General features: G+C 36.0%; 1 protein-coding gene across 2 annotated transcripts in view; it reads right to left on the bottom strand.

Moving 5' to 3' along the window:
- Positions 1 to 965: 965 nt before the first annotated feature.
- The window catches only part of LOC128226489 (neuronal acetylcholine receptor subunit alpha-10-like), a 70,864-nt gene continuing 60,916 nt past the window's right edge, over positions 966 to 10,913 (bottom strand). For both annotated transcript variants that reach the window (XM_052936382.1, XM_052936381.1), the window contains exons 5-8: positions 9,667 to 9,776; positions 6,362 to 6,542; positions 3,405 to 3,759; positions 966 to 3,043 (exon numbers count right to left, since the gene is read on the bottom strand). In XM_052936382.1, the coding sequence (XP_052792342.1) occupies positions 2,427 to 3,043; positions 3,405 to 3,759; positions 6,362 to 6,542; positions 9,667 to 9,776 (1,263 nt within the window). In that variant the 3' untranslated portion in view covers positions 966 to 2,426. The remainder of the gene's footprint in view (positions 3,044 to 3,404; positions 3,760 to 6,361; positions 6,543 to 9,666; positions 9,777 to 10,913) is intronic.

Genomic DNA, 10,913 nt, shown 5'->3' with positions numbered 1-10,913 from the left:
GGCAAAACGTATATACATAAATTCTTCAAACATATGTTGCAATGAATTAGTTCAGCTAAAAGAAGTGTCATCATCTTCTTACCTTTGGAGTGGAGGGTAAATGTTTACGAAGAACAAATGATGACAGACAACGAACATTCACAATAGCTCACCATGAGCAATCCAAGCATAGAGAATGATGGACACAGAGCGATCACAGTAGTTAACCACGAGAGATCTGTGCCTAGTTCGACGAATAACAACTCACTGTGGCCAACGAAAGATCACATTAGCTCACCATGAGCAATCAGTAGTTAGATGGACAATTGACACTTGGCGGCAGACAACGGGCGATCACAACTGCTCCTCATAGGCAATCCGTGATTTGATGGATTACGGAAAGTGAGCGATTACTACAGTTTACCATTAGAAATCCATGCTTAGGTGGAAGACTGACAATCGGAGACGGGGAAAGAGCATTTAAGATCACGCGTGTGATTAATCCGTGTTAAGGTGGATGGCACAAAACTGCAGACACGCAAACAAGCGATTACAATAGCTCACCAAGTCCAATGTTGCTTAGATTGACATCGGGCAAATGAGGACAGGCAACGAGCGATGACAATAGCTCAGTATGAGAAATCGATGCTTAAAAAGACAACGTACAAAAATCAGTCACAGTAGCCCACCTCGAGATATCCGTGCTTAGATGGATATGGGACAACTAGCGACCGGCAACGAACTATTGCAATAGTTCACTTATCCGTTCTTATATGGACGACGGACAACTGATATCGAGCGACAATTAAATCCCATCACGATCAATCAAGATGACGACATTAAATTAGCAATATAGCAAAAACCAATTCGTGCTTTAGATAAGCAAAAAGGTAAAACCTAAAGTAACTAACATAGAAAAATGTAAATGTAAATTTAGAACACCATCGAGACAGAAGAAGAAGAATTGTATTCATCAATAGCCATTTTATTCATACATAATTAATATAATAATAAATGTAATCCAAAAAACTATCTGAAACAACATGAATTCTACATCGAAAATTTAACGTCTTTTCTTAGGACACTGTTAAAACTTGCAAATAAATACTAAATGCATTCAACAATTGTGTAATCTTTAATTCTTAAATATATACTTAAAAAGATAACTCATTATTCTTTACAGATGGAAGTTTCATCTGCGGAGGTAAAGGTTATTTGATGTATATATATATATATATATATATTCATTTATATATATGTATATGTGCACATATATATATATAAACACGTTTATATCATCGAAAAAGCGGGTTCCATATACATTCAAAACCATTCAGTATATTTGATTCCTTGATGAGTTTATTTTAATGTCATTCTATATTACGAAATGGGTGGGGAAGGCCGACTTTTAAAATCGCTTCATTTTTCAGTTAGCGAATAAGTTCAATCTTTAGTATTCTATACATTCTTTTAATTATTTGCAATCGTTTTGGGGGCTTTAAGATGTTGAGGACATTTGACGAAGAACTATTTTTCTAACAGATTTACTTAAAATATATTTTGACTCTTGGGGAAACTTATTTCGGCAATATCGATTCTTTCTGTTTTGTCAAAATGTTCCAGATGATATAATTAACAATGTTTTGTGGCTTTTTGATAATATGTTTACGAAAATGAAAGATGTTCAAGAAATTAGTAAACAAAGGTGTAGTGAAATGAACTTCTGGTTTACAAACATGCAAATATAAAATATGAATTAAAGTAATCACCATGAAACTATGATACATTGCTGATTGGTTGATCACAAATGTTTTAGCAAATGAAAAAAAAATCTAATTTACTACACTTGAGCTGTTAAAACATTAACAAAGCTTGCTGAAATTCAGCACTTACAAAGACACATATTTTGACATTTTGAAGTGTATATGGTTTCGCCTGTATGCCCGCTTTTGCACTGTGAAAGTGCCCTAATGTCACTTCCGACGCATCATTAAAGCGAATGCTTCTCGTGTGTCTAATCATAATGATGTTCCATTGAAATGTCCGACACGTTCCAAAACACATTCAAAGTATTCATGCAAAGTTCACAAACATTTTATCTAAAAAACAAATGATTAAATCAGCACAGATACAGTGTCACGTTTTGGTTATTTTCATGAAATTACGTAATAACTAAACAGAATCACAAACATAATACAGGAAAAACTAACTAATAAAAAACAAGAAACAGATTGGCTAATAGTACATATATTTACATTAGATTATCATGCTTTAAAGTTGTCAACCATGGCCGTTGGCCATGTTAAAGGCATCAAAACGGCATAATCTCCATTTGCGGAGTTATTTTGGCTAATTGCCGTAAATTTGAGGTGAAGTTGCTTTGAAAAGCTACCATTCTTACCACCATTGCAGAGGATATGTCACAAATCATGTCTTATAGCAATATTTCAAGTCATTTGTCCTATTGTGCCCGGATTCTTGAACAAAGGATAAATAATTATCAAGAATAATGTTGCAAATAACGTGCTTATGACAAACAACCAGAAGAAAAAGCGATCAATAATTTCAGCAACCTCAACCCACTGTTTGATAAACACTTCGGCTCTTTCCCTATCGTCTTCTTTGGCTATTAAATCATCCAATCGTTCAAGAATCAGGGTTAAATCCTTGCTTTCATCAGCTTGTCTGTTTGGCTGGTGTGATATGTGGTTTTGGCTTTCACATGTGGTTCTGTTATGCGAATGCGCGTTTCCATTTTCATAATCCATCAAACAACCAGAATCACCGGACAAAGCTGTACTCATGCACTGATAAGTTCTGTTCACACCGTGTTGTCTTTGGTCTAAAGATCTAGAAGACTGTTTTCTATATTCACTGAAATCCCTTCCATTTGGTCGAATGAACAACATGTCCATGCACATTATTTTACTGAGAAAACATAACAAGGATATCAGCCATCTTGGTACAGCGATCTCTTTCTGGCCGCGATGATTTATATTTGACGATAAAACAGCAAGAATCACTGACAGTGAGGTCATCGACATGACAGTTGTGAGGTATATTCCTGAAAAAAGAAGAAAAATACAACGTTTTATACTTGACTTGATTAACACGTGATCTCACCCGTGTTTTACTGACCGTTCGGAGGTGGTAATCTTATTATACTTTGACGAGTGTGCGGTCTGTCTATGGTGTTTGTATTTGTGTATGTTGAGTTTATACGTTTGTGTCTCGAGTTCATTTTAGCGTGAGCCTTGCCTTATTGTTCTTAACAGTTGTTTTTCTATTTTCGACTACTGGGCTTGTCCCTGTAGTATTTATTGCATTATTTATAGCTTTAGATTCAGAATACTACAGGCGTTTATATTAGAATTCTGTAAAGTGGTAATGCAACGAAATTATCACAAAAGAAAGATAAATCTCACCTATCAGCGGCACAAAACTTGAGGTTGCCGGCATATTCTCCGCAACGAGCAACATGAAGACAGAAAACGCTAGAAGAACCGTCAATCCCAATGTCACTTTCTCGCCACTGTCCGGGCGCATCCAAAACCCTGATAGCGCCAGCATGGAGAGCATAACACAAGGAATGATCACATTGTAGGTGTAGTAGAGGGTTCGTCGCCTAATGTGGATGTGGAAGGTGATATCTGGGAAATGCTCGGGACAGCAGGGATAGGTTATCTGGTTACGTATAGCACTAACGTGAATCAGTTCCCACTCGCCATTGCTCACAAAGTTACTGAGGTCGACTGGGTGTTCGCGAGAAAACAAGTCAACCTGGAAAACAACATAAAGCACGATTAATCTTCCACCCAATTTTCAAATGATAAGTATTTAATAATATTTAATAATTTTCAATTTTTGTATCTGCACTATATGTAAGTTTAGTTTTGCTATGACTTGTCTAAGGCATGCGATGGTGATTGACCAGTAGTCGTATACTGAGATTCCGCATTGGTAGTACAATAAAAACTACTTGGCACTTTCAATGGTATTTAAAATATTAATTGATATTTAATGGCGATCAATGGAAATCAATTATCTAAGAGAGTATAAGTATCTTCCATGATCGAGAGTGTAAGACAGGTTCATCCAAACCCGAGTGTATGGTGTTTTGCGGAAACGAGGTTTACCAGGTTTCCGCAAAACACCCTGCGCGAGGGTTAGGATGAACCTATCTTACACGAGCGGCTATGTTAGATGCTTTCTTCTCCCACCTCAGTTAAACAAAATTAAGTAAAATGTATTTTTTTGCTGGAACTCTTTTGTGCGTATTAAAAATAAATGAGCATGGATATACTATATAATTCGTGGTTGTCATGGATATGCGCGCTGTGATTCAAATTATGTTAAAAGTCAAATCATCGGTCTTTAAATAGTTCTGAGGATAGTGAAGCACTATTTCTTGAAAGGTGTGTGAACACTTTTATATGGTGACAATACAAAATAAAGTAGCAACATGTTTAATTAATCTATATCTTTAAATTTTGTACACTGTAAATGACTTCTGATTTAACGAACATGAGGTGTATGATTTTTTAAAACATGAAATTTCTCTGCTTGCTTAAGGTTCATGTTGTGAAATTCGCATAAAAATATGCTGATATGGACGAGCCTTTGATTTGGTTCCTCAAGAAGTCAGTAAGTCTGAACATTAGCGAAATAAGGATATTTGATATTGTCATTTGATCTTTCTGTAAACAAACCCATCTAAATGATACGGTACAGCTAAAGTACAGGTAAACTTTATACTACTGAACTTACACTAGTATTACACGTAAAGGCAAACAAATGACTTCGTCTGGGGCAGGGTTGAGTCACTTGTGCAAATTAACACGAAACGACTGGGTATTGGCTTCTCAAAAATGTGCAGAAACATCTTAATGCTTCGTGACAACACGACCTCTAATATATCATTAATGACAAAACCCTGAATTTGGGGATTGTTCTAGACAGATGCAATCAACTAGCAAGAAAATTATGATAACCTGCAATTGTTGTGGTAAAGTAAAGACAGATAAGTAGCGCAAAAAGTAACAGCCCTATATTAACCGTTCTCTTCATCCGGATAACTGTCTTGGGCGTCAGATTATGGAATTGGCAATATCCTTTACAATTGGCCGGCTGAAATTGCTCGACAAGTCATCATTTGGACGGTTTGATCTGGATAGGGGATAACGTTATAGGGCGAAAACAACATTGGTTTGCTGTACTGGTAATCTTTAAAAAAAATTTGAACGAGAAATAATTGTGGCAAATGCGCCTAATATGGGCATGTCAGACGCAAAGAAACTTATACAGAACATATATTTTAGATTAAACGTGGATTAAACACTCATTCATTGTAAAAAAAAAAACTTCTGATATAAATGCCCAATCTGTGAAGATGGAAATCCCATGAATAGTTTTAAGATGTAGCTAAGACAAGATGCATTGATATGAAAATCCTATTAACGAGCATTGATCTCCAGGTATGACATTGACCTGTGCGCACACTTTTCTTAGAAACACATATTCCGGTGGTGGTCAACAAAACGGTGAAGTATTTGATTTTCACTTACTAGTGAAATAATTATGGCTTGGACAAGTTTATCTCTAAAATTCAAATGTTTAATGATAATTTTCAAGTATGACCTTGACTTTTTAGCACAAGTTTAATGCGCGGCACTCCTATTAATGATGCTCTTCAAGTCTTCGAACTTTGGTAGAATTCCGATAAAAAGAGAACATTTTGTATATCTTTGAAAAACAGGGTTAATTGTTAACTGTATTATTGACCACAAGTTTGGTGAACCCCTTTCACTTCCAACTACGCAGAAGTGTGTTCATTTAATTCATGCTATTGATTTCCATTCCATTAAATTGTTCCAAGAGAATAACGAGGTCAAATGTTCCAAGAGGCTTTCAGACATATCCAAGTATTTCAAATTCATTTCAATTGAATCCCCCAAAATGAATTAACATTTCCACTTTGTTTGAAACTTAAGAGATACAACGAACTTCTATCGGAAATACAAATAACATGATCACTTTTTGTAGCTATGCCTCTGAAAAGATTACTCTTGCTTATGATACATGATATACTTTGGAGGAAAACTACAAATGAATCTAAATGTTTCTTTACTGAATTCATAAGTTTATCTTTCTTTCAAGTATTATCGCTGGCAAAGTTATTCTTATATTTTGCGATAATGATAGTTGTATCTAATATACGGGGTAAGGGTTAGGGCTGGTTAAAGGGAAATTAAAGTTTGTAGTCATTATCAGGCATGCGATGTAGTTGGTTCACGTTCATAACCTCTAGTTAACTTTCTAACACTATTATTAACTTGTTACTGTCTTTGAAATATGAATATGAAATATTGTTTTCGACACTTACCTGAAATCCGTCGTACGCCCACGACCCAAGCTTGAGTTTGCAAATCTGGTCATCGAACGGGAAGTATGTGATGTCGATGTTGCACGTGCTCCTCAATTTAACAATAGGGGGCCAGAACACATGGCCATTGTTATGGACCATTGCGAGCGCCTGCATGTACCCATCGTTGTAATCATCCGCGCTAGTGAAACAAAAAAGGTCATTTACCAATTATGTTTGTGAGAGACACACACTTTTGGTTAGATTTACTAATTCCAGATATAAAACGTATTTTTAAACATGGTTCTATTGTAACATTATTGATTAATCGTCAATGACTCAAGTATGCTGAGCTTAGATAAAGGATGGTAATCGAAAATTGTGTTTAAGATGATCGATGCGAAATACCGTCTTAAATATTCAATGCTACTGCAAATTCGTAATAGTTCCATTCGAATCAGTTTTATTTTAACACGGAAGGCAAAGTACAATACATTTATCTAGTGTTTTACGTTCACTATATCGTAATATCATATTCCAGTTTCAGACCGGATCCTTATCATGGGCTGATTTATTTAAGGTTGATTCTAATAGCTTAATGGAAACTAAAGGGACATGCTAAGTAGCCATGCATTTAACAAAAAAGACACAACGCTAAGGTCTTACAGACACAGAACACGAGATACGCACACAATACCACAAATGCATCAAACATATTTAACCAGTCCATATAGTATACTTCGTCGCGATAGTAACATGGCAACATTTTGGTGTATGTCTTTAGTCTTTTGCCTTGCGACTTTAAGCCATGTGTTTTTTCAATATATTGCTTCTTGGCGTTTCTAAATAGATTCGGTGTTATTTTGAGTATATTCCTGTTGCAGTCATTATTATCACTGTCTCCTAAACCTTGATACTTTGATTATTCCATCTCAGCTCAACCTTAATATTTGGGTGCGTTTTTTGTATGCTAGAGGAGACGAAGAATCACTAAATGGTGGTATATTTTTTTTCTTATAGAGAGAGATCTAGAGAGAGACGTAGAATTTCTTCTTTACCATATGTCTTTATGCCAAACAACTCAATCATCAATGTATCTTTAGGAGGCAATGGTTAGCGAGTCATCGGTTGTCATCAAATCCGAATAATATTGTAACTTGGGTTAATGGCGTTCTTCAGTTTTAAGCTTTTGCTGTAAGCAAGGTACTCTTGCACTGCTTTGAGATTTAGCCTTTCTTTGAATTGCACGTTCATATTGTTTTAGCAAGATACTTTTTCATGGGTTTCGTAGATCATTCTTAGCTAGTTGCCCTCTTGACCGTTGTTTGTTGTGCGTTGATAATGACGTTATATGATTCACCTTCATATTTTTTCTCAATGACCCCAAGGTAATGTTCTGCATCTGTTCTGACAGTACCTAACCTGTGTTTGCGGGCCGCGGTGTTTCATACTGGAGTTATTAAGGCGTGTTTTCAAAGATTCGTGTTCTTCTTTGCTCCGATTTGCCTAGACTAACCCGTTCACCGTTTCCATGCTCATTTCTGATTACTTATCCACCAGATTTCATCGTTTAATATTTTGATACAAGCCTTAAGGACGAAACTCTAATAAAGTGAAAACTGAGGGATATTTACAGATATATTAAAGAAATATAGCACACCACTGAGGGCCATATGACATTATAAGGACCGGTCAGTCAGCCACCGAAAGTGTATATGGACCAAGGCGTAAGCCGAGGTCCATTCACCTTCGGGGGCTGACTGACCGGTCCTTTTAATGCCATAAGGCTCGAAGTGGTGTGTTATATTTCTTATATTATACCGAACAATTTTCATTACCATTCAATATTTTTAAAGCGATTTAAATGTGTTTTATTGAACAAAGCTAATCATGTTTACTTGCGACAATTTTTCGCAATGTGAAAATGGTAAGCCGCACTTACCAATTGTATGACGTCAGCGGTCAATATTCCATTTTTGGCGAGGTGCGGACCGGTTAAAAATATAATATGGACCGCTGACGTCATAAAACTGGATTTTCATCAAAATTCAGTGATATACGGACCGATCGAGTTTATATATACAAAGGGACACATTTACGTGAGGTATAGTATTCCCTGATATCTCCTAAATTGGTTTTATTGCGTTTTTCGTTGGATTGTTTACTATCTTGTATACAATAGATTATCTTGTTTATTCTGCGTAAAATTGTGTTCTTTAATAAGTATCTTAAAGGCAAAAAAGATAAACCAGTATTGTCTGCTTAATGAGATAACATTTAATATAGAAATACATTGATGAAGTCGCTTACAGCATCTCGTTCGATACGCAAAACAATCACGACTGCCTTGACGTACCGGCTGTGAACAATCACGACTGCCTTGGCGTACCGGCTGTGATTAATGTGATTTAGTCCTCTGTTTATTATTTTGGATGCACTCAAACGCGTGTCGTGTCATGTTGCATTTGCATTATCTCAGGAATACGAGAAACTATAGTTGTATTTGATGAAGGAATTAGTGGACAAAAACTACCAAGTGTATTCAATTCAATGATATAATTGATATTTCAAATGTATTTCATCCGGTAACAATGTCACCATCTGTTACAAACGAAGATGATCATATGGCGTTTGGATTTTGTTACATCTAATAGTCTGAATAAAGGACAATTCATAGTAGACAGTGTTGTTAGAGCATTTCTTAACTACGAATTAGTTAAATGTATTTATATTTAAGGGCATATACAGATTGAAAAGAGTGGAACAGTTTCTTAAACCACCAATTAGAAGTTTCGACTCGCAAGGGAGACACTAAAACAAAATTTTCAATTACAGTTATATTGCTTGTTTCTTCGTAAGTACCTTTAAATCAGTTTCGGATAATTAGTCTTCAAAAGGATAATCGATCTATACAAAGATTTTAATGAAGATAATTCCTTATGTCTATTTTGATAGCAAAATGGAATATGAGGAGGTTTCCACAATCATTTCCAATCCATCGCGTTTGTTTCTTTCATCGTGTGTTAAAATTATCTTTATTATATTTGCAATCATTTAACCTTCATGACAATTCAAATTAAACATTACTATAGTATAACATAACTATTGAAGAAACCATACCTAACGTTATGCAAGTAGTGTAATGGATAGGATAAGAGGTTATGGGCAAGATACCCATCGATGGATCATTTTAACAGCCTCTCAAAAGATGAACTCAAGAGATATCAGAACACTTGAGCTTCAAGACATTAGTTATTTGTATTTTGAGGATGTTAGCAGAAAAATAAAGAACGTGAAGTCATACTCAGTACGTTAATTACTCAGACCTGTTATAGAGCACAATGTCGGGCCTCCAGATACTGGCACATGGCATTCGGAACACTTTCAGCCCGTTATACTCGGCCGGGTCCCAGACAAGCTTTTCGTCAAACCACTCCTGAAATAACGATACATTAAGGGGTTAATATGCGTTTCGACCAGGTAGGTTGTATTCGATTCGAGTGGATAGTCGCAGATTCGGATTTGGCTAACTGAAGCGAAATTAAATACTTCAGAACTTCAGAAGATTATAAGTATCTTCCATGGCCGAGAGTGTAAGATTGGTTCATTCTGACCCGAGCGTAGGGTGTTTTGCGGAAACGAGGTTTACTGAGTTTCCGCAAAACACCCTGCGCGAGGGTCGGGATGAACCTATCTTACACGAGCGGCTATGGTAGATGCTTTTTCTCCCACCTCAGTTAAACAAAATTAAGTAAAAATGTATTTTTTGCTGGAACTCTTTTGTGCTTAATGAAAATGTTTGCGTAAGGATATGAAATAATTCGTGGTTGTCACGGATATGCGCGCAATGATTCAGATTGTGTTAATAGTCAAATCGCTCTTTAAATAATCCTAAGGAGAGTGAAGCATTATTTCTTGAAAGGTGTGTGAAAACTGTTTTATGGTGACATTTGAAGCGAGAAATAATACTGGGAGGTTACCTCTATCGGTAATGTGAATTAAGTTTTAAGAGTTATCCGACAGGCAAAAGTAATACGTCATTTAAGTGACGTCATAGACTAGTGTTTATCACGTGACCCCGTACTTCTTTTTCAATACCGATTCAAGCCGAACAAGAAGCAAAATATTTTTCTCCATTACGTGGTTGTGGTAATTATGTGTTGGTAATACGAACATAAAAAGTTATAGCAGCGAACAGTTTACTATATAATATATGGGATCAATCAGGAGCTGGTGGAATTTTCGTAGGGTTCAGATACAGCCTCAGTGGGAACTTTAAGCGGCCATTAATCTCCATGATATAAGTCTTTAGAATAGTGCTGAATAAATTTTCGTTATAATTTTAACTAACAACTGTCTTGAATAAACTTTTGATTGCAAGTTGGTGTATTTATTTTGTTTGAAGTCTAGGTTTTCTGAAGCGAGTCAATTAAATAATTAATAAGCGTTCTAAATATTGCCACAAGACAAGGTTTCCATGATGCTACAGACGACAGTCTTCAACAAGGGAGGTAATTACAATGTGAAGACCATTAAAAAGGAGTTCCATACGGGCATTTTATCTTCGCCCGTG

This window comes from Mya arenaria, chromosome 3 (assembly GCF_026914265.1).
Source record: "Mya arenaria isolate MELC-2E11 chromosome 3, ASM2691426v1".
NCBI classification, from domain to species: Eukaryota; Metazoa; Mollusca; class Bivalvia; order Myida; family Myidae; genus Mya; species Mya arenaria.
Note: the sequence above shows the minus strand (reverse complement) of the source record. Positions and strands in the feature narration are given on the sequence as shown.